The 23,601-nt window shown below is 42.5% G+C and overlaps 1 protein-coding gene across 2 annotated transcripts in view; it reads left to right on the forward strand.

Annotated features, from left to right (window-relative positions):
- Positions 1-23,601, forward strand: part of Htt (huntingtin) — a gene marked incomplete in the record, with an annotated part of 136,169 nt that overhangs the window by 26,412 nt on the left and 86,156 nt on the right. Inside the window, 8 exon segments of one of the 2 annotated variants that reach the window (XM_013506814.1) lie at positions 8,431-8,551; positions 11,119-11,178; positions 11,579-11,658; positions 13,536-13,674; positions 18,507-18,648; positions 19,204-19,382; positions 21,875-22,079; positions 23,154-23,201. In XM_013506814.1, coding sequence (XP_013362268.1) covers positions 8,431-8,551; positions 11,119-11,178; positions 11,579-11,658; positions 13,536-13,674; positions 18,507-18,648; positions 19,204-19,382; positions 21,875-22,079; positions 23,154-23,201 — 974 coding nt within the window. 2 annotated transcript variants of the gene reach the window in all.

A 23,601-nucleotide genomic window follows, 5' to 3' on the forward strand; every position in this document is an offset into this window, starting at 1 on the left:
AAAAAAAAAAAAAAAAAAAAAAAAAAAAAAAATTCCCCCTTTTTAAAAAAAAAAAAAAAAAAAAAAAAGGCAAAATTATGATAGACACCATGGAAGTCTAATAATAGAATTATTAGAAATTATTTTGAAGACGGGGTGTATGGCTTGTGCCTATAATTCTAGTACTTGGGGGGGCTGATGCAGGAATAGGCTGGTCCTGAACTGCATAGTGAGACTGCCTCCAAAAAGGAAACTGTTTTGAAAACTTATTTTTCAGTAACTTGGAGAATCTAGAAGAAATGAGTAATTTTCTAGACACAAATGACCTATAAAAATTAACATCAAAAAGATATAAAAACATCTAGAGAGATCAGTCACAAAGGATGAGATTGAAATAATAGAAACTTTCCCAACTAAGAAGAGCCTGATGAATTTATTTGTGAATTTTATCAGACTTGTAGAGAACTAATACCAATGGTTATCCTATTCCACGGAATAGAAAGGGCAGGAATAGTCCAGATCCATTCTATAGAGCAAGCATTATCTTGATAACCAAAACTGGCTGGATAAGGACTCAAACAAAAAAATTACCAGCCAATATCCTTGATGAACATAGATACAAAAATCCCCATAAGATTCTTGCAGAATTCGGTGATACATTAAGATCATCATACACTGTGTAAGGTGGTTTCATCCTAGGGATGTAAGGATGGTTCAACAATTTGTAAATCAGTAAATATAGTATGCTACATAAGGAGAACTAAGAATAAAAACCACATAATCATCTTAATAGATGCAGGAAAAGACAAAAGTCAACATCCAAGAAAATAGGCATAGAAGGATATTTCCTCAAATTGATAAAAGCATGTGTGACAAACCCACAGCTAACATCATACTGAACAGGGAAAAACTGAAAGTACTTTCTCTAAAATCAGGAGCAAGATGAGGGTGTTCATTCTCACCACTCTTATTCCTTATAGTGCTTGAACTTTTAGCCAGGGTAGTTAGGCAAGAGAAGGAAATAAAAAGGGTACAAGCAGGGAGGGAAGAAGTCAGTTTTGTCCCTAGTTTTAGATGATCTGTTCCTTTACTTAGATAACTTTAAAAACTGTACCGGATCACTGATCAATCTGATAAACAAATTCAGCAGCATGGCAGTATTTAAAATCCGCACACAAAGTTGAATAGCTTTCCTATAGTATAATGAGTCTGCCAAGAAGTAAATCAGAAAAACAATTCCATTTACAGTAGCTTCAAAAATAAAACAAAAAACCCTATTAATCAACATAGCCAAGAAAGTGAAAGAGCTTTCCAATGAAAATTAGAGAACGCTGAAGAAGGAAATTAGAGAAGACATTAGAGAAGAATTTAGAGACCCCTGTTCATGGATTGGGAGAACTAATATTGTTAAAATGACTATATTACCACAAATGATCTACAGATTCAATGTGACCCCTATTAAAATATCCACATCCTTTACAGAACTGGAAAAATTCTAAAATTAATATGGAAGCACAAAAGACCCAGAATAGCCAAAGCAGTCCTAAGCCCAAAGCAATGCTGGAGGCTCACAATATCTGATTTCACATTATAGTACAGAACAACATGGCCTTGTTACAGAAACAGATGTGTTGACCAATGGAATAGGACAGAAGACACAAACGTGTGCACCCGCAGCCAACTGACTTGACAAAGAGGCCAAAAGAATGCTGGAGAAAAGGCAATTTCTTTAACAAATGCAACTGAAAATCTGTACACATGCAGAAGATTGCATCTGGATTCCCCTTTCTAATTCTACTAAAATCAAATGAAAATGGATCAAAGATCTAGAAGTATGACAAGAAACTTTGAAACTGCTGGCAGAAAACAGACAAAACACTTGAAGATATTGGCAAAGGCAGACTTCCTGGGTAGGCCCCCACTAACAGGAAGTAACATACGGAATCAGCAAATGGGATTATATCTAATTTAAAAGCCTACCACTGCAAAGGAAACAACAAAAAGAAGAGACAGTCCATAGCATGGGAGCAAATCTTTGCTATTCTGATAGAAGATTAACATCTAAAAGAACTAAAAAATCCTTAACATCAAAAACCCCCAAAAATAAACATCTCATATAGCTCATTTAGCAAATGGGCAAATGAGTTCAGTAGACACTTCTCAAAAGAAGTACAAATGACCAGTAAGTATAGGAAAATGTTAACACACTTAGCCATTAGGGAAATGCAAATCAGAACTACATTGAGATTCTGTCTCATCCCAGTCTTCATAGCTGATACCCAAAATACAAAAAATGACTAATAACTGGTGAGGTTGTGTGTATCTGTTGTGGGGAACCCTTCTACAGCATTAGTGGGAGCATAAACTAGTTCACCCACTATGGAATTCAGTATGGAGCTTTCTCAAGAAACTAAAAATAGAAATACCATTTGACTTGGATGTACCGCTCTTGTGTATATTCCTGAAAGAATTAAAGACAGCATACCATAGTGATACATGCACAGCAGTGTTTATAGTGGTGCGGTTCATGGTAGTGAAGCTGTGGAAGTGGCCTAGATGCCCATCACCCTAAAGAAAATGTATATATACTCAACAGAGTTACTCATAAGCAAGAATGAAATCATGTATTTGCAGGAACATGGAAGCATCTAGAGAGTGCTGTGTTAAGCAAAATAAACCAGTTTTACAAAGTTAAATATACAAGTTACCTCTGATATGAACAATCTAAAAATAAACAGTAAAATAAAGGAGAGATTATTGGGAGCTGGCCAGTCTCCCAGTCCCCTGGGTAAGCGTATGGTGAGGGATAGAAGACAGTAGGCAAGGTAATATGGTACACATGGGTCTGAGCAGGTTAGAGCTTTTCTGGCTAAGACCCCGACTTCTTTGAAGTGGTCCATATCAGGGGTGTGTAGAGAAGTACAGGGAATAGCTGAGGCAAAAGGCACGATAGTGAGCAAGGCCTTGTGAAAATAGAACAAGGATATTCCAAGCAGGAAATCTTTGCTTAATTACTTTTTAAAATTTTACTGTTTTTTTGGTTACAGGAATCAAAGTCAGGATCTTGCGCTTGCCAGGCAGGCACTGTGCCTCTGAGCTACCTCCCTGACCTCCAATCTTTGCTTAATGAGAGAACTGTTTTAGCTCTAAGGTTGGCAGTTATTGTCCTGGAGTTCTGAGTGAGATTTAGGGTCCTCAGCTGTGGCGTTATCTTGCCTTCAAAGATGTCGCAGTCTCATGTGCCACTGCAGACATCTGCTATGACTGTCCGCATGGAGAGCTTGTTTCTGCATGCCAGTTGCTGGCTCATCAGGCAAGGCACTTAGGCCTGGGACAGACTCAAGTTAATACAGAGAGCCAGTTGATTAATTCTAAAGCATACTCAGTGCTGCCTCAGTGTGATGTCCATCAGAGATGACAGGCAGCTGGATGACAGACTTGTAGAAATGGGGAAGGAAAGGGAGAGAAGGCTAACAGGGATGAAAACAAAACATGAAAACAAAGCATACCAAAAACGAATCTTACTATTATGTGTTACTAATATTACCAAGTTTTAAAAAAGCAGTTTATTTAGGATGCTCTCTGTACTTTGCAGGGATTTCAGAGAACTGATGTGCATATTTTTTATAAGCGTGTTTTATGTTCCTTGCAGGCTTATTGGTGATGGAATTTTCTATTGTCTCCCCTTAAAAATATGACTGACCTCTGGGATTGTCCTGTAAATTTGGTGATATTCTGATTTTTGTCTTCAGTAGCATTATTTAAATGGCAGCTTCTGAAGTTTTTAATGTGGGAAGTCATCTGAAACTTCATGGATATGGTGACTCTGCAGTCTGTTTCAGCTCTCATTTTGGTGATCTACAGGGTCTTACATACGGATGAGCATCAGAGTCATCTGGAAAATTTATAAAGTATAACAGTGGGGGCTGGGGATAGAGCTCAAAGGCACAAGTGCCTGCCTGGCAAGCGCAAGGTCCTGAGTTTGATTTACAGTACCAGAAAAGAATATAACAATGAAGATACCTCATTGCCATCTTTGCCAAACTCTTACATTTTCTGTTTGAAGGTGGGGGATTGGGCATGTACTTTTAATGATACCCTCTTGCAAATACCTAGGGACTTCTATCTAAACAACCTGTTACAAATATAGTGTACCATAAGTTGGCTCAGTAAAACTAAATATTAAATAAACCATAGATTTCTCATGTATTAGGACAAATCAGTTTGAAAATAAAGATCTAATTTATAGTAATAAAAATCCAAGGAATTGACAAGAAGTATATATAAATTATGTACAGACTAATGTTCCTGAAAGTTACTAGGCAACTATTTTACTTCTCACATGGGAAGATTTTCTATCATGAAGTTGAACTTTTTCTAAATCCTTAGTTTAAAAATATCTTACTTATTAAAGATCCAGTGGTATTTTTGAGCTTGTTCATCTGCTAGAACAAATACATAACTGTTGGAGAGAAAATCTTGAAATCCTTGATAATATAGTGAGACTTAGTATCTGTTACATTAAAATCTGTATGGGACAGACCTTAAAAAGGTGCGTGTATCTGTGTGTGAATTTATGATAAAGATAACATGATACATTTCCCCACTAAATATTTGGGGAAAATACTCCTCTGCCTCATTGCAAACAAACATAAGTACCTAAATGTGAAAAAGTGAAGCCATTACTACCAAAAGAAAATTTAATCTTTGAGTTAAGGCTCAAGGAAAAATTATTTTGACTAGAATATAGTTTAAAATGTTAAAATCCATCTTAGACAAAATAGAAAGATAAGGTCAGCTTGGGAACATACTAACAGCATGTACATCAAAGGTTTAATAGCCTGTATGAAGAGCAATTATAAATCATTAAGAAAAGAGCTATCACTCTAACAGAAAAATAGGCAAAGAACACAAGTAGGTAGTTTGGAGAGAATATGACTGAACCAAAAGCTAAGTGTTGTACAGCTGTAGTCCAGGCTGCTTGGGAGGCTGAGGCAGGAGGATCATGAGTTCCAGGCCAACCTGGGCAGCATAGTGATACTTTGTCTCAAAAAAGAAAAAGGAAAAAGGATGGACCCGTAACCAGAATAACTACCACTATGTCATGCTTCCTGTGGAAGAACTGAAACCCCGGTTCCCCCAGAGTAATGGTATTTGAAGGTGGGGCCTGGCCCAGGAATTACAGATGTAAAAGTAGTAAGTAAAAACACGTGAAAGCAGGTACAGTAATTGTACTGTGTGTTCTGGAAGCTAGAGAAAGGAGTAAATATGTTTGATAGAGACAAGACACAAGAGAAGCTGATAGTGGACTAAGGTATGGATGACAGCAGGTCTCTGAGACCCTCACCTGCCAGAAGTCAGGGGAACGCCCTCTGTAAAGGAGGGAGGGGGAGACCCAGAAAACTCTGGGATTCAGAGGTGAAACAAACTGCTGGGTGCATAGAAGCAGAAGTGCTCTGTATGACATGTAACCATTATCAGAAGATATTTTTAAAAGTGTTTCAGGCAAAAGAAAAATAATTCCAGTTGGAGATTTGTGTCTACATGAAGGTTGAAGAGCAGAGGAAATAATGACTGTACTGTAAACGTGTGGTCTGTATGAGCACCTTCCCCTTAATTTTAATTTCTGTAAAGAGGCTACATTTTCAAGGACTTAATTTAGGTTTTAAAAGATCAATTTGTTTAAGTATAGAATTTATAACTTTCTGGGATTCCTGAACAGTTTTCTGGTATACTTCAAGGAAGTGGTTTTTTTTTTTTTTGTACCAGGAATCGAACTCAGGACCTTGTGCTTATCAGCCAGACACTTACGCCACTGAGCTATATCCCCGGCCCAGATCAGTTTGTTTCAAACAGAAATATATTTTGGAGTTTATAACATGTAAAATGTATGATAAACAGAAATGGAAATATACTTAGGTAGAAGAATGCCCCTCCACCCCTTGAAAAGTAATAGCCAGAGATTATCCTAGATTACCTGGGTGGGCCCTAGATAAAGTCACATATGCCCTTGTAAAAAGGAGACACACACAGAGCATATGAGAAGCTGGAGCAGGGAGAGGATTGAAGGTGCTGCCTGGAGCTGGGAGTGAAGTGGTCCAAGCCTCAGAATGTGGGCTGAGGCCAGAGCAGGAGGGGCAAACGAATATTCGATATTCGTGAGGCCTGTGGAGGGCATGCAGCACTTGCTACTCATTGATTGCAGCTAGAGGGTACTGATTTTGGACTCTGACCTCCAGGACTGTGAGAGAATACATTTTTATTGTAAGCCACTCAGTTTATGTTTTAAACAAACTCAATTTGCTGTAATTTGTTAGAGCAGCCATAGGAAACTTGTTTCTTATTGGCAAAGTAGCACAATATTTACTCAGTTAAAGTATGATAAAATTATATACTGTGAACAATAAAGCAACTACTACAAGTGCAACAAAGAATTACTGCCTGTAAACCAAACAAAGAAAATGAAATGGAATCATAAAAATAATCCAAAATAAGCCAGAAATAGGGAAAGGAGAAATAAGAGCATAAGGGACAAATAGGAAGAAAACCAGTCCAATGGTAGATCTAAACCAATTTACAGTAATACATTAAATGTAAAAGGCAAAAATTTTTCACATTAAATTAAGTCAGGCCCAGTCAGTATATATAAGCCTACATGAAGCTCATTTTGAGTAAAAATGCACAAATAAGCTAAAAGGACAAGAACAGAAGACCATAATTCCGGTAGCTGTTAGATGGAAGCCAGAGTGGCTGTACTAATCCCAGACAGAGTGGATCTCATGGCTCAGGGTGCTACCAGAGACAGGGTGGCTGTTTCCTGGTGAAGGGGATCAACTTTCAAGTGGGCATAACAGTCGTGTTTATGCCCCAACTGCAGAGCTTGAAAAATACGTGAAGAAATACATGTACCAATTCACCGTAATGAATGTAATCCCCATGATGAATATGTGCAAACATACTGATAATAAAAACTTGAAGAACAGATGAAGCTGCAAGAAGGACGTTAAAGCCAGATATTTCAGCTGCTTTCTTTTTTTTTTTTTATTTTAAAGATAAAAGGAGGGAAACATTAACAGACATACAACATTTTACAACATATCACAAGCACAGTACAGACAATACAGAGTTACAAACAAAGTGGTAGGGAATTAACAATGGTGGTTGTATTACATATTGATATCTTCAAAGTGGCTTCTCTCAGCTGCTTTCTTTAATTCAGAGAACACATAGGCCTAAAATCTGGATCCAGAGACCTGAACAATTACTCACCATGGTGATCTGCATGACAGACTAAGGACACTCCATGATGCATTCCTCACATTTTCACAGAATATCTGCCAGTGTAGGCCAGATGCTGGGCCATGAAACAAGTTAACCATGAAAGGATGCTAGCCATGCAAAGCATGTTCTCTGGTCTTAGTATCATTACAGAGAAACAATGTGGAAAAGCCCAAATGTGTGGAAAATATCTTGTTGCATATGGGTCAAAGAAGTCAAGATGGAAAATCTAAAAGAAAAGGGGACGGGGATTCAATTTCAGGGTACTTTAGATTGACATCTTGAGACACAAGTCCAGCTTTGATTTTTCAGGAATCACATGTCTCTATTACTGGGATTGTTTCTGGAGCACTCCTTGAATTACTACTTTGATGTGCATAGCCCATCAGCCTCTCTGTCTGGTGCTGGGTTTAGCTGTAGGTTGTGACAGCCCAAATAGGCTGTCAGTGTTTTTTAAACAGTTTACAGAAGGTACTCAGGCTCCAGTTTTTCTGCCTAGTGCAACACAAAGTCTGACCTTGAGGGTGCAGTGAACTATACTTTAAATCATGTTAAGAGCACGGGTAGAAAGGAGTACAGGAGCTGTAGTGTTAGACTGGTTTTCAAGGCTCTGAAGTAAAAGTAACCTTTTCTCAGAGAGCTAGCTGGGATTTACGTATCTAAAGCAGTGTCTTTTAAAATTTTTTTAATTAGAAGTTTAAAAAATGAGATTTGTCTTGCAAATCTCTTGTCTTATTTTAGGATAGTTTTAGATTTATAGAAAACTTCTGAAAGTTTAAAAAGGTGGCATATACCCCATGTCCAGTTATCCCTATTAGCATCTTACATTAGTGTGGTCCATTTTTCACAATTAATGAATTAATATTAACTGTTAACTAAAACTGAGCTTTATTCAGACTTTTTTTGTGACAGGGTCTCACCGTATAGTTCAAACTGGGCTTGAACTATGTTTCCTAGGCGGGTCTCGAACCTGTGGCAGTCCTGCTGCCTCAGCCTCCTGAGTGCTGGGAATACAGGTGTGCACCACACCTGGATAGATTTCCTTAATTTTTACATATGTCCCTTTCTTGTTTCAGAATCTCATCCAAGATACTGCACACATTATTACAGTTTCTTGTCATGTCTCCTTAGGCTCCTGTTGATAATAATAGTTTCTCTTCTTTCTTTACTTAGAAATTCTCCAGAATTTCAGAAACTCCTGGGCATTGCCATGGAACTTTTCCTGCTGTGCAGTGATGATGCAGAGTCAGATGTCAGAATGGTGGCTGACGAATGCCTCAACAAAGTTATCAAAGTAAGGACCCTGTGGGCTCTGTCTACCTCTGAGTTGTAGTCATTGCACGTGGGTAGAGCCACCTCTGGCCAGTGTTCTTTTTTTTGGAGTGGTGTGGCCAGAGGCTGCCTGCAGCCTTCCTTCTTGAGCATGTAATTTAGGTACCCAGGTACAAGCCTGGGAAGGAGGTATTTCCCTGGTGCCTGCAGTATAGGATCAGAGAGAGCTCTGAGGTGGCCATTACTTGCTCTCAGGAGAAATGCACTCCTTTGGTAAGAATAGCCTGGAGAGCCACAGAGCCCTGAGAAAGCAGTGGAGTGGGCATGAAGCCTGGCTTTGGTGTCTGCTTCCCCTGTCCCTTGTGAAATTTAGGTAAGGCTTTGAGCAAAGGCACCATCTTGTCCCTTTCCTTAAAGGCTGTCTTTCTAGTTATACTCACTTGCCTGGGGGAACCAAGAATTCCATCTACTAAAGGTTAGGTTGGCCATTTCCCTTCCCCATTAGTCTTAGGACAGAGCTGTCCTATGGTCTCTTACCAAAGCTTTGCTTTGTGGAGTGTCAGATCTTACTTAGGCCAAGCAGTAAACCTCCCTTTCCTTCGTGCGTCCAACCTCCTCAGGAAGGGAGTCATCCTGTTGCTCCTATGACTGAGGAAGTTTAGAATTGTACTAGACTTCATTGCTGGGACAAAGTACCTGGTACATACAGTTTAAAGGAGAAAAGATTTATTATGGCTCACAGTTTTAGAGAGTTCAGTCCATGGTTAGCTGGTTCCAAGGCAGAAAACCCTGGTGGAAGGATGTGGTCAAAGCTGTTCAGTTCACAGCGGCTGCAAATAGCCAGAGAGGAAAGAACCCCCACGGTCACACCTGCATGGCCCACCTAGACACACCTAGAAGTGTTTCTTAATCCAGCCAAGTAGACAGTCACAGTTAAAGGATATAAGAATCATTGATAGGTAGAATGAGTTGGGAGATCTGTGTTAGACTTTTCCTTCTGTACTTGTCAACTGAACAACTTTGGAAATGTACTTAATTTCTTTGAGACTCTGTTTTCTTGACTATGAAATGGGACCAGTTTTTATTGGGCGTGTATGTTTGTGTGGGCATTGCCACATCCTGAGTCCTCAGGCTGGTAAGAAGTATTCTTACTAGTAATATAGTTCTTACGCTCTTGCTTAGTGAGGTAAAGGGGGATGGTGTGACTGTGCACTAGCTGTTTTCCATTTTCTGTTACATGTGTCCAAGGAGCCCTGTTGCCCAGGGGATCTGGTCTCTGGGCCACTATGCTTCTTGTGTTTAGGACTTTCCTATAGCCCCAGTGTCCTCCTCCCTCTGCCCTCTCCAGGGCAGTCATTGTACCTTCCCTGCACCTGAATTTGTGCCCAATGCTTTCCTGCTGCATCCCATAGTAGCTTGATGGCAGGGTCAGTGTCACCAGCTCTGTGTGCCTGGGACACTGGTGACGCCTACACAGTGTTATCCCACAGTGTATTTGCAGATGGCCTGTTTCAGTACTACCTTCTGGGCCTGGATATTCTTGCTTATCTTTATTATTTCGACTGGCAGGACCAGGTGGGCTTTCTCTGAAATTTAAATTCTCTTGAAAAGTCTTCATATTTTTTTGGTTCTGGGGATCAAACCCAAGGGCCTCAAGCATGCTAAGCATACATTTTTCCACTGAGCTGCATCTCCAGCTAGATGCAGAGGTAATCATGGATTTCCTTGTGCATAGCAAGTGAGGGATCAGGAGGAACAGATAGAGCAGTATGACCCTAGACCCTCTGATACTAATCATTTTGTATTTGAAGCTTGCCTTCCCCAGACTTTCCTGGAATTGCTGGGCAGTGGCTGGGTCCATGTTTGGAGGCCGTATACCATGGCTGTGTGTTGCAGCTGTAGGCCCAGGTTCTCTTGCTGCCCAACTCTCTGTTTCTTGCTAGTTCCTCTTCTGTTTGCAGTCTCCAAGGGCAGAAATGCCAGCTTCTTGTAGTACGCTCATGAACGTAAGATAATCTCTCTTTTTCTCTTCTACTTAGAATTGGTGTAAGGATATTTGCTGTGCTCAGATTTCTGCCTCCTACTGCTGTAGTCATCAGGTTCAGTGGGCGGGGAGTAGTATCAGGATCCAGCTAGGTTTGCCCTTCTAGTGGTAGAGGAAGGGCAGGCTGGGATCCCCTGAGTGCAACCTCAGCCTCCTGGCTCTACAGTCGTCTCAGGGATTGCCTCAGCTGGAGTCATCTGTGGACTGTTAGGGAAGATGGGAGGTTTCCTTTTTTTTTTTTTTTTTTTTAATGGGAGGTTTCCTGTGAGAGCTTTAGAATTAATTTTAATTTTGATGTTGTATAGCATTTACCATGAAATTTAAATTCTTTGACTTTCATTGTTTTCTTCAGGAGAGCAATCTGCATCTAATGTGTTCAGTAATTTCTGCATACATTTGCTTTTCTCTTAATGAACAGCTACCTAATTTAGTTGCAATTATGTTTTAGTTTGCCTCAAACTGAAGTTTTGGTCACCTTTTAGTTTTCTTTAGGACTGCAGGAGGAATATATTGCCCATAAACAAATCTCTTATACTTCCCTGTAGGCTTTGATGGATTCCAACCTTCCAAGGCTCCAGTTAGAGCTCTACAAGGAAATTAAGAAGGTAGGCATTCACTTTCCATTGCATTGTAGTGAGCAGTATGTGTAAAACTGTATCTTTTAGTTAAAAAGTAAAACTGTGAGAAGGAAATGCTGTTTGGTAATGTAGACTTAATTGATTTACTTTGCTTCAAGAGGTTACTTTTCATTAGATGAGACTGAAGTTTAAAAGTGGCAACCTAAGTTTTTTATAACTTTATATGAAGCCCACTGGACCTTAAAAAAATCTCTAAAGTAGTTCCCAGATGTTTCATACATTTAACTGGCTTTTTCTCTAAAAGCAGAAAGTAACAGTAAGAAAATCTTTTGTTCCTATGCAACCTCTTGGTGATGGTCACATGTGCTCTTTTTGTGACAATCACATGTGCTCCTAACGGGACACTTTGCTGTTTTAACCCACTCAGAATGGTGCCCCTCGAAGTTTGCGCGCTGCCCTGTGGAGGTTTGCTGAACTGGCTCACCTGGTTCGGCCTCAAAAGTGCAGGTAAGTTGTCCCTTTGGGCTACTTCATCGTTAGTTTTGGTGGCCACTCCTGGTGATCCATTCCATCTCAGCTCGTGTCCCTTCTTCAGTCTTCCCAAACTCCTGCCTAAAGTCAGCCACCTCTGCCCTTCCACACTTGCGCTTGACATTGCATGCTTACATTTCCTTTCTAGTGCTTGCCCTGTCAGCAGTATTCTTGTGCACTTCATTAGTGTATGCTTTTTGTCCCATCCTCCAAGAGAGAGACTTATGGAATGTGGATCCCTGAGCAGCAGGGGCCTTGCTGTCTTACTCTGTGCTGCAACCCCAAGTAATCAGCAGCCCTAATACCACCAGTTGTAGAAGTCACAGAAAAACAGGCATTTGTTTATTATATTGGCTGAAAAGGTGAATGTTGAACTGTGCATAAAGTTTTGACTAGTTGAAATAGATCATAGTGGATTTTTTGTTTTGTTTTGTTTTTCTCCGGTACCGGGAACCGAACTCACGACCTTGCGCTTGCCAGGCAGGCGCTTTTGCCGCTGAGCTAAATCCCCAGCCCCTGATCATAGTGGATTAAAAATGATGTGAGACTGTAGTTTTCATCTGCTCCTTCCTTCTCTCAAACTGGTACAATGTGCCCATCTCCTGGAGACCCTCAGCTCTCTCCCTGAGAAGCTGGTAGATAGAAGAGCCTAAACCCTCACTGTTCATGTGTAATAGCAATATATTCCACTGAGGTTGAGTTTGAATAAGCATCCTTTATGGTTGTAGGGGTATGGGGGCCAGGGATATAGCTCAGTGGAATAAGCACCTGCCTGGCAAGCACAAGGTCCTGAGTTCAATTCCCGGTACCAAAAAAACAAACAAAACAAAACAAACAAACAAACAAAAACTGGTTGTAGGGGTACAGTGATTAAGGAAATTTCCTTTTATAAACCCTTGCCTTTTATTGTCTTTCTATTTATGCATGTATGTGTGTTGAGAATTGAACTCAAGGCCTCAGTTACCCTTTGCCAACCCAACTCTCCTTATTTTGAAAAATTTGTTATATTTCTGAAGCAACACAGCCCAGGTTCACCACATAACAGCTGAAGTGACCTCATATAATACAATTATCTTGCCATTCCCTTACTTAGCGTCTTTTACTCTTCCCCTAGCAGCATCCAGATGCGGTCCAGACCCTCACCCAGGCCCCCTGGACTCTTCACTGTGGACACAGTGTGTTGACTCAAACAAGTCAGGTCTCCTGTGGCTGGCTCATATTTCCCCTCAAGTCTCACCAAAAAAAGGTTCCCTCCTTCGAGAGGCCTATGGCTTCCCTGTTCACATATTCCCAGCTGGCTCTGGGCTTTGCATCAGGAAGTCATCTGTGCCATCAGTAACCTTGAATGCTTCCTGTCTTGGTCACCTGAGAGCAGAGGCTGGGCCCGCCAGGCCAGGGTTCAGTCACTGCTTGTTCAATATGTGTCTGTTTCTTCCCTAGAGGTCCAGGTTGCAGCTTGAAGGCTTCGATTGGTTTGAACACTTTTTCTAGTTTATAGTGCTCCTTTAAAAGGAAAGATATATTCACATTAAAAAACTTTGTTTTTAGAGTACTATTTTCTCATATTACCTATGGTTTCCAATTAAAAATGAGAATTTTAATACCTGTTTGTTTTTTTTTTTTCTTAATACCTCTTATAGAGGTATTAAATAGATTTTGAGCCAAGCTGCAAAGAGTCCTCTGTGACTGGGAGAGGTGAAGAACAGTTGAACTTCATCTGTGTCTAGTCCTGCTGGTGTTTTAGCTGAGCACTGTCAGTCTGCTTTAAGGGCCTGGCTTTCCTCTCTCAGTGAGCCATTGCTTATATTCTTGTTAGAGAACTTGCAAAATGCCAAGAATTCTTTTGCATACAGGCCTTACCTGGTGAACCTTCTGCCATGCCTGACACGAACATGCAAGAGACCTGAGGAATCTGTCCAGGAGACCTTGGCTGCAGCTGTTCCCAAAATTATGGCTTCTTTTGGCAACTTTGCAAATGACAATGAAATTAAGGTATGATTGCTACCTCTGGCCACAGTTGTATGATTGATGCTGTGCACGAGTCTTGTGGGTTCAGTCTCCTGGCTGCAGTCACTTTTTGCATGTATTGTGCTTCGTAATTTAGACCCCCATCATCTGCATCTCTTGAGCAGTTTCTTTCTACTTCTGCCTTCTTGTCACTGGGGAAGAGTTCAGTGGTGAGGTGATTTAGAGAGTCCCATTCAGACAGCATTGTTCTAGAACTGATTGTCTTTGGTGTACGGGACTGGCCCCTTCACATAGCCGAGGAGGAAACCTCACGTAGGAGACCTCATGGGAGCCTTGTGGGTGTGAGTGCCCTGTATTCACAGGGCCGTGAAGCAGTTCATGGCCCCCTGCAAAGTTGCTTTAGTGGGTTTTTTATGATGTGCAGAAATTGCAACTCTGTCACATAGTCTGCAGTGTGGAGGATTCTTGGCCTCTTTGTTTTTTATGGCTCTGGCCTGTGCTCCTGAGAGGCCATGAGTGCAGTGGTGAGAGTCCTCTCTTATGGAGCTAGGTGCACGTAGACTAGAGGTCTGTCTTTTTGCTAGCTCTTTCCCTTTGGGCCAGTTGCCTAATAGCTCTTAGCTTGTTTCTTTCCTGTTCTTAAAATGGAATGTGAAGGGTTCCCACAGAGGGCTCTTCTGTTCTGCCTTAGGCATATGATCTTGGATATTTAGCCTTTTATGTTTTTACTCTAAGCTTCAAAGTTTTCTTAATATAAAGATGATAGTAAAACCCATTTCTTTTTTTTTTTTTTTTTTTTTTTTTTGGTTTTTCTCCGGTACTGGGAACCGAACTCACGACCTTGCGCTTGCCAGGCAGGCGCTTTTTGCCACTGAGCTAAATCCCCAGCCCCGTAAAACCCAATTTCATGAGGCTTGGGATGGTGAAAGGAGATCATGACTCTAAAAATTTGAGTGTGGTAACTAAAGCCTTCTGTTCAGGGGTTGGGGTCATTGCCACTCTTAGATTTACTCTTTGAAGTGGGGACTGCTGCCCCTGGCCTGCAGAACAGAAGAGGTGTGCCTGCTGCATAGTGGGTCTGTAATACCCTCTGCCTGGCAGGGACTGGAGACCAGGCAGATGGTAGATACTAATTTTTTTCTTTCAGTCCTGGGAACCAAACCCAGGGATGCTTTACAATTGAGGCATACCACAGCCCTTTTTATTTTGAGACAGGGTCTCCCTAAGTTACTCAAACTGGCCTCGAACTTGCGATCCTTCATCTCAGCCTCATGAATAGCTGAGATGATGGGCAAGTGTCACTGCATCTGGTGAAAGATAGTGGGTTTTTTCTTTTTGTGTGGTCCTGGGGATTGAACCCAAGCCTCTGCACTGAGCTATATCCCCAGCCCTTTTTAAAATTTTGAGATAGGGTCTTGCTAGTCCCTAAACTTCCCAGGTTAGGCTTGAGCTTGCAATTTCCCTGCCTCAGACTATTAGAGCAAATCACTTTTTGTAGTTTCAGTTCTGGTCATTACCTTTTTTTCTTCTTCTTTTGTATAGAGTAGCCACTAATTATCTCCTTCTAGAACTTTTGGCATTTCTGTCCTTTGGTGTTTATTTAAATTTATTGGCATCTCTGTCCGTTTATGTTTATTCAAATTTATTATCAGTAAAATTCAGGAGTACTAAAAGCATTATCAACAAAAATAGTAGCCTTTCTCTTCTCCTAATCCTTGTCTCATGGGCACATGCAGCTCTTAATGTTTCACATTTCTAAATAACATGCTTAGACTTCTATTTTTGAACTTCTGTATTTTAGACATTTTATAGTGGAAGAGATGAATCTACCTTTAACTTTTCTCCTATCTTTTCACTGTAGATAGATCAGTATTCAGTGTGAACTACTCATGCCTCAGCTTCTGGAGTTGTTAGGATTATGGATGTGTGCTACCATGCCTGTTTGTGTGTATATTACTGCATGAAGTCACACTAGTTACGTAGGAGTATATTCCTTTGTATGCCTGTAATTCCAGCAATTGCGAGGCTGAGGCAGGGAGAGGGCTACTTGTACTACATAGTTTAAGGCCAACATGAACTACATAGTGAGACCCTGTCCAAAAAAAGTCTTTCAGAAGGGAAAAGATACATAAATCATTAAACTTGAGAGTCAAGAGTACTGTAGAGATGAAAATGGACACTGAAACCTTAATGTGATACCAGAACACACTTCAGAATGGCCAGAACTCAAAGGAATGACAATTCTAAGTATTAGTGAGGATGCAGAGGGTTGGAATTCAGCATGTACCACTAACAGAGTGTCACCTAGTGTGACCCCACAGGAGGTGACCAGGCAGCATGTGCTGAAGCTGAGACAAATGGACTCTGCAACCCCTGCAGTCCATCTGTAGGGGCCCGCAACAGGCATGGTATTGAGTTCCAGCCACCACTGGTCACAAAAGGCAGAAACTGTAAATGACCCGAGTGTCCAGCTACAATAAACTAAACTAAGACATATCACCCAGTGGAATGATCTACAGCTAGGAAAACTGTTTGCACTGCTAAGACACAGTAAGATGGAAGACTCTACCAAGCTAATGTTGTGTAAAAGATATCACACCAAAAATAATACCTACTAGATGGTTCTAAACACAGAGAACTGAAAAACAGGCTCTCTGTGTCCTTAGAAGACAGGATCCTTCCTATCTCTGGGGAGGAAGGAGGCAGTGGTTACAGGGGAGTGCACAGGGCCCTGGGGGTGGGGAGGGCAGGTGAGATTCTGTCTCTTGAGCTGGTTGGTGGGCACAAGGGTGAATCCACTTTGTGATTACTCAGCAAGACTGCACTTACCATCTATGTATCATCCTGTTTGTATACTGTATACTCAGTGGGGGAAAAAAATCAAATAAAAAGCCAGGAGTCTGAGTATTTGGCAGGTAATCCTGAGGACACAACTGCACTACAGGTTAGGAGATATCTGATCCAATCTGAACCTCTGCTACCTAGGAACCCTACAAGAATCAAGCAAAAAGGTTTGTGAAAGCATACACCTATGAGAACAGAAAGAACAGGGCAGGGATACCAGCAGACCACAGGTGCCAACAGAATTTTGGAAGGCAGAAAGGAAAAATTGGTCACTGACTGACCCAACCCACAGGAAGAAGGTCAAACACAGCTTTGCTGGAGCTAGGCAGAAGGTATGAAGGCCCCCAGAAAAACCAAGTGCATTCAAGCCAAAACACTAAGTGAGGCCCAGCTTCTAAGACAACAGACGTATGCGAAAGTGGAGGAGAGTGGCTGAAACTGCTGCTGCCTAAGGCCCTGTCCCAGCTCCAGACACTTGGCCCAATCAGCACAAGCAGCAGCTCTCCTTACCTGTCACCTGTAAAGACGAGGAGGGATAATCTCAAGTAGTTGCACATCCGAGAGCAGGCAGGAGACAATACGGAGAGCAGGCAATGCCTCTTGACTGGTCTTGCCGGGAGCCCTGCCTCCTGGGTTGCTGGGATTACAGGGGTGGACCACCATACCTACTTTTAATTTACTTTTTCAGTTATGCCTGTGTGTGTGTTTTTAGGGGGTTCTTGAAGGTGCTGATAGCTTTTCTCATAGCTGTTATGTTTGTTAGACATAAATTGGCTGGATTCTCTGGGTGGTATCCTGGAACCTCAGGTCCCTTGCTTGGGATAAGTCTTCTGTTCTCCTGGTTCCAATCTAGTCTGTAGAATCAGTGAACCCCACTAAACCTCAAACAATAGTTTATGCAGCCCCACTTGGGAGCAGAGAGATCTGGCACTCAGATGCTAGTTGATGAGTATGTTTTGGCCTCCCGGTGAGTAATACTCCATAGGTGCCTGCCTGCTTCTGGCATCCGAGCATGGGTTAGTGTGATGGCAGTGGATATTTATTGATTCACAGTGCTCAGGGGTTGATTCCAGGGCCCCACACACTCTAGATATGCTACCACTAAGCTACACCTCCAGTCCTGGGAATGGATGTTGTTAAGGGACGGTCACATCCGAATGTGGCTAGCTGGCCTCCCCTTTTTATCCTTTGGGTAGTTTAAATAATTAAGACCTAAAAGGCCACCATTGGAGTTACAGTGCCTTCTCCTTGAGGTCATTCTGGGGTCCATTGAGCACCTTTTGGCTCTGATCTCATAGGGAACAGAGTTGTGCTGTCACATCCCCCTGCAGACGGTCCTGAGCACATTTCAGTGACACTAGCAGCACTCACCCAGGCGTCTCTTGGGCGGGAACATTACTGTAGGTACTCTTTCCTTTACGTTAGTATTTGTTGATAGGGTCATTTTGCACAGTGACATTACTGACCTGGCCCTGGGCCACGTGGATGAAGCTTCTCTGGCAGCTGAATACTCCCGCTCAGAGGGAGGGTGTCAGTGCTGTGTGGAGTCCTTAGTGTGGTTGATAAATGAGGAAACAGACCACGTGTTTATATAGACTTTCCTGACTATCCCAGGTTTGGGATTCTTCCAGTCAGCTATAGGAAAGTCTTCATTATTTGTAATTTATATTCCACAAAAATTTAAACTTCTTAATCCTTGTTTTGTTCTTTGTCTTTTTTTTTTTTTTTTTAATTTTTAAAACAAGATCATGCATCCTACATAGTCCATGCTAACTTTGATCTTGCAATCCTCCTGCTTCAGCCTCCTAAGTGCTGGGATTGCAAGCAGGCACCACTATGCCTGACTTTTTATGTGTGTGCTGTGGATCAAGTCCATGGTAAAGCTAGGCAAGTGCTCTCCCATGGAGCTGCATCCTCAGTTCCAGAGCTTCTAACTCAAGTCCACTTGTACAAAACATGATAACCCTCACAGCAGCCTCATCTTCCGTCTGCTTGGATTTCGGCTTTTCCAGGTTCTGTTGAAGGCGTTCATAGCGAATCTGAAGTCGAGCTCCCCTACAGTCCGGCGGACGGCAGCTGGCTCAGCAGTGAGCATCTGCCAGCACTCCAGGAGGACGCAGTACTTTTACAGCTGGCTGCTCAATGTACTGCTAGGTAAGGCGGGGGTCTATGTAGGTCCCTCTCCAGCACTTCTAGGGACACACCTTCAGAAAGTTGGATATACTAGCTGATCTCCAGACCTGGTCCTTGCTCTAGACTGCTGGCAAGTGTGAGTTACACTGGGGCTGCTGTGAGCCCACAGGAGGTCTGTGATGCTGCAGATGCTACAGTGCTCATGGCGTCTACTGGGCAGCAGGTTTAGGGCAGTGTGTAGCCTGACCCTCCGTCCTTGTAAGTCTTCTGCTGACAGTTTCTTCTATGGTTCTGGTGACTAGAAACCATTTCTGATAGTGCTGGACTGAGCAGGTGGACTTTGGTATAAAATAACTGCCTGACTTAAGTGCAGTCACTCTCTGTGGGGGCCTGCTATGCTGAGCCACTCCTGGATCTGGCTACCCAGCTTGTTCTTCCAGTCACATTTGTGCTATCTTTGTCCTTCACACCATCCTTAGCGGAGAGTGGTCCTGTAGGTATCTTGTTTTTAAAAGTGCCTTGTGAACCTCTGAGCAGCAGATCAGCCGTTGAAAAGTCGTGTGGCTGCCTGTGTAGGTCTGCTGGTTCCGGTGGAGGAAGAACACCCCACACTCCTGATCCTTGGGGTGCTGCTCACGCTGAGGTATCTGGTGCCCTTGCTGCAGCAGCAGGTCAAGGACACGAGCCTGAAAGGCAGCTTTGGAGTGACACGGAAAGAGATGGAAGTCTCTCCGTCTGCAGAACAGCTGGTCCAGGTAGGAGCACAGGTTAATAGCTCAGCTCTGTCTTTAAACCATGGATGCTAAATTAACCTGTGTGAGAAGTGGCAGAGTTGAGCATAAGCAGCGTGGGCTCTGGAGCCTGACTGCGTGGCTGGTGAGCTCTACCTGCCCACTTCATTGGGAGAATACTGAAGATGCTGAGGGAGTTGCGTGCATCCCTCAGACTCACCTGGGACGGGTCGTGAAAGGTGCTCACACACTCAGGAAGTACTGATGGAGCACCACCCCATCAAGCACAGCAGTGGTCCCGAGGGGACAGCAGTGGGCATGGCCCACCCTCGCACACTGGTCTGGGCAAGGTGTGCATGGAATGGGAACACTGGTAGCCTGGCAGATGTGAATGTCCTTTGCACATATACTTTTGAAAACAGTTGTTTGAAGATGTATTCCAGCAAAATGAGACATAAATTCAGTAAGAGCGGAAGTCCTAAAATCCAAGGAAAAAGGATCTTACCTAGGATTGTGCTCAGAGCAATTGCCATAGTTGTTGTCCAGCTTGCAGCTGAGATGAGGTGTGCCAGGCCAGCATCCTACAGCAGTGTGGCAACAGGAGGCTGGGAGAAGCAAAGGCATGTGTGGGTAGTGCCGGAAAGGAATGAGTAGCATAGGAAAACCAGCAAATGTAAAAGAGAACCTCACTGGTAGTCCAATAATGAAGCCAGAGAAGATAGACAATAAGTAATAAACTATAAAAAGACAATCTATTTGACTGTTAACCTGGGAATATCCTATTTCAGCAACACACAGTAATAATGAAATATTTTGTTTTGAGCTTTCAGATTAATACGCTTTTAATGATATTTATTTAAATGATATTTATTTACATGACACAAGATATGTACTATTTATTTATTTACTTTACAGTGCTGGAGCTTGAACCTGGAGTCTCTGAACTGAGCTGCATCCCCAGCCCTTTTTTACTTTTTATTTTGAGAGAGGGTTTGGCTAAGTTGCTAGGTTGCCAAGGCTCGACTTGAACCTGTGACCCTCCTACTTCAGCCTCCCAAAGTGCAGGGTTCACAGGTGTGAGCCACCAAGCGTGGCCATACTGCTAAAATTTTTTTTAGGCTCGACTTTTAGGCAGATCAGATTTAAATAATGTTACCAGGTAGCGTGTAAATGTGGTAAATCTGGACAATAGCAGCTGACAGGTTATCAGGGGCAGAGGAGGGGAAGGCAGCTTGGGCTCTGGATTCCTCTTTGCCCAGAGAGGCCACTTGATACAGATGGATGGCTTCAGAATTGAATGAGAGCCGCTTACCTAAAGTAGTGTTTTCCATCAGGGGCCAGAGTAAATTTTTTAAGCTTTGCAGGCCCCACCACCTTGGTCAAATTTACTTAACAACAGCCTTGTATCACAGTAGCGGCCACAGACAGTCCACAGGTGGGTTGTGTCCCAGGGAAACTATGCACAAAAACAAGCACGGGCCAGATGTGGCCTGTGACTGCAGTTTGCCAGCCTCTGATTTAGGTGTTAGGGAGCTTGCAGTCAGAAGTGCTTAAAAACTATGATTAAAGGTAGCCCTCTGGGAGACGATGACATTTTGCTTGAATTTTTTTTTTTTTTTTTTTGTACTGGGAATCAAACTCAGGACCTTGCACTTGGCAGGCAGGTGCTTGTGCCACTGAGCTATATCCTCAGCCCTAAGACTATGACATTTTATTTCATACTTCTCTACATTGACTTTTAAAAAAGAAATTATATATTTTATTATAGTAAAGGTAGGATTGGCAAACTTAACAAACAAAAATACTTGTGAAATTTAACTTTTAGATATAGTGATTTTTTTTTTCCCAAACTGCAAGGGACATAGTTTTTGTTGTTGTTGTTGTTGTTTTCTGATACCGGGAATCAAACTCACAATCTTGTGCTTGCCAGGCAGGCGCTGTGCCGCTGAGCTAAATCCCCAGCCCCTGCAAGGGACATACCTAAACTACAAAATTATATGTTGTTTGTCTGAAATTGAAATTTAATTGAGCACCCTGTGACATATCCAGCAGCTCTAATATGAGAAGGAATAAATTCATCTTGTGCATACAATATGATACAGTACTAGGAGCACTGATAAGATTTGATGCAAGATGCCTTTAACATTTCTTGCAGCTCTTTGTCATGACGCTTGCAAGCTGTTTTAGATTGTTGGGAGCATCCACCCACCTTCACCGTGGTGTCTGCTGGACTTGCTCCCTTTCTTACTGACCAGTTTTGAGAAGTGCAGACCTGAATTAGCATGCTGCTGCTTGAGGGGAAGGGCTCTGTTGATTTCTAAGGCTCAGTATACCAGGAAAGCATCACAGGTGTCTAGAACCCATGTACACTTAGACTGCACTGGCAGAAGTGATGGTGTTTAGAGGGAGAATTAGAGTGCAGACTTTGCTAATAAAGACCTATAAAAAAGTGAAACCCGGGAGACATTTCTAAAACTGAAACTGAACATTTGCCCTTTTTTCCTGTCTCTTTCTAGGTTTATGAACTGACCTTGCATCACACGCAACACCAAGACCACAACGTGGTGACCGGCGCGCTGGAGCTTTTGCAGCAGCTCTTCCGCACACCCCCGCCTGAGCTCTTACAGGTGCTGACCACTCCGGGGGGCCTGGCTCAGCTCTCCGCCACTCAGGAGGAGGCCCAGGGCCGGAGTCGCAGCGGGAGCATTGTGGAGCTTCTAGGTGTGTTCTCAGTGGACTCTGCGCATAACCACGTGTGTGGTCACTTGGGCCCCTCATTCCCTGGGGGGCTGTGCTGTGCTGAGCTGCTGCACCAAGCTACCTGCCTAGACATACAGTGCAGATCTCAGGATATCAGCTACCAGAATGAGGCCAGATGCTGCCCAACTGGCGTCCTGCTCTGACTACACTGTTCCCTACCTGGCATTTAGGTGTTATAAAATGAAAATAAGAGGGTCTTTCCAGGACTTCTGTGTTAATTTGCCTGAGATGGGATCTTGAAGCCTTTGTCTGGGTTTCCCAGCACCCCACCCTCCACCCCTGGTAAATACCTCCTAGTCTAGTCTATGTGCTCCTCCATATTTGTAGGAATTGGGCTCTGATTCCACAAGGGGCTGCTCAGGCAGCTGAGTCTGTTGACAAGAGGCCTCCTTGGGAAAAGGGACAGATGAAAACCTGTGGATCCTAGCCTCCAAAATTGGCCTGGTGCACAGCAGGTTTGAGGAGCGTCTGCTGGCCTGGGCCTCCCTGTGGTTGCAGGGGCCCAGGGCGGAAAAGGGAGTAGTGTGTATTGTGATGGGGCCTCTGTTCACTGTGTTGATAACTGGAGAGAATTTACTGGATGTCTGACTGCTGTCTCAGGGCCACATGTTTGATGCATGGGCAGAGACGTTAATATGCCCTGCCTGCCCTCCTTTGCCCTGCGGAATCCTTTCTTTGTGGACTGTGTGTCTTTATGTGTTCATCTCTAATGATTGGTCCCAATGAGTATGTCTGCTTGATTATTAGTTGATCAAATAATCTGAGATCTCTATTTTTAATTTGGCTGTTAAAATGCAGTTTATTATAATTCTTTTGGCATTTTAATTGTATCTTCAAAAGTACATATTTGAATGTTAATGTAATTTTCACATTGAAATTAAAAGATGTTGCACTATGCCATTTACTTCCTATGGAAATATGTTGACATTTTCCCTAGTTTTAAAGTTGGATTAAGCTTTTTGAAGATGTTCAGATTTCTTCTGATTTTAACAGCTTGTTACCTTCATTTGATCTGTCACTTTCTATGGTTTACAGCTGGAGGGGGTTCTTCTTGCAGTCCTGTCCTTCCAAGAAAACAAAAAGGTGATTATGTTTGAAATCTGCATCTTGTGTTGAATCAAACTGCTTTTTCTGTGTTTCTCTTATGCTCTGGACTGTCTGTATCTCTTTCCGAAATGTGACTGTATGGGTGAATATTGCTGGAAACTGATAAGTAGGCCTGAAGTTATGTAGGGTAACTTTTTAAAAAATCGCTTCTGTATCTTAATTTGCCTTGTCATAGATTTCTAATGCTTTCTGTCAGAGGTCAGCAGACTTTTCTCATGAAGGGCCACAGAGTAAATACTTTAGCATATGGGCCACATGGTCTTTTTTTTTTTGCAACTATTCCGCTTAGCCTTGTTGCTGGAAAGCGGCTGTAGACAGTCTGTGAGATCTGGGTCTGTCTATGTTCCAACAAAACTTCAGTCACAGACACAAGTGG

The sequence above is a fragment of the Chinchilla lanigera genome, unplaced genomic scaffold (assembly GCF_000276665.1).
Source record: "Chinchilla lanigera isolate Chin_1 unplaced genomic scaffold, ChiLan1.0 scaffold00113, whole genome shotgun sequence".
NCBI lineage: Eukaryota > Metazoa > Chordata > Mammalia > Rodentia > Chinchillidae > Chinchilla > Chinchilla lanigera.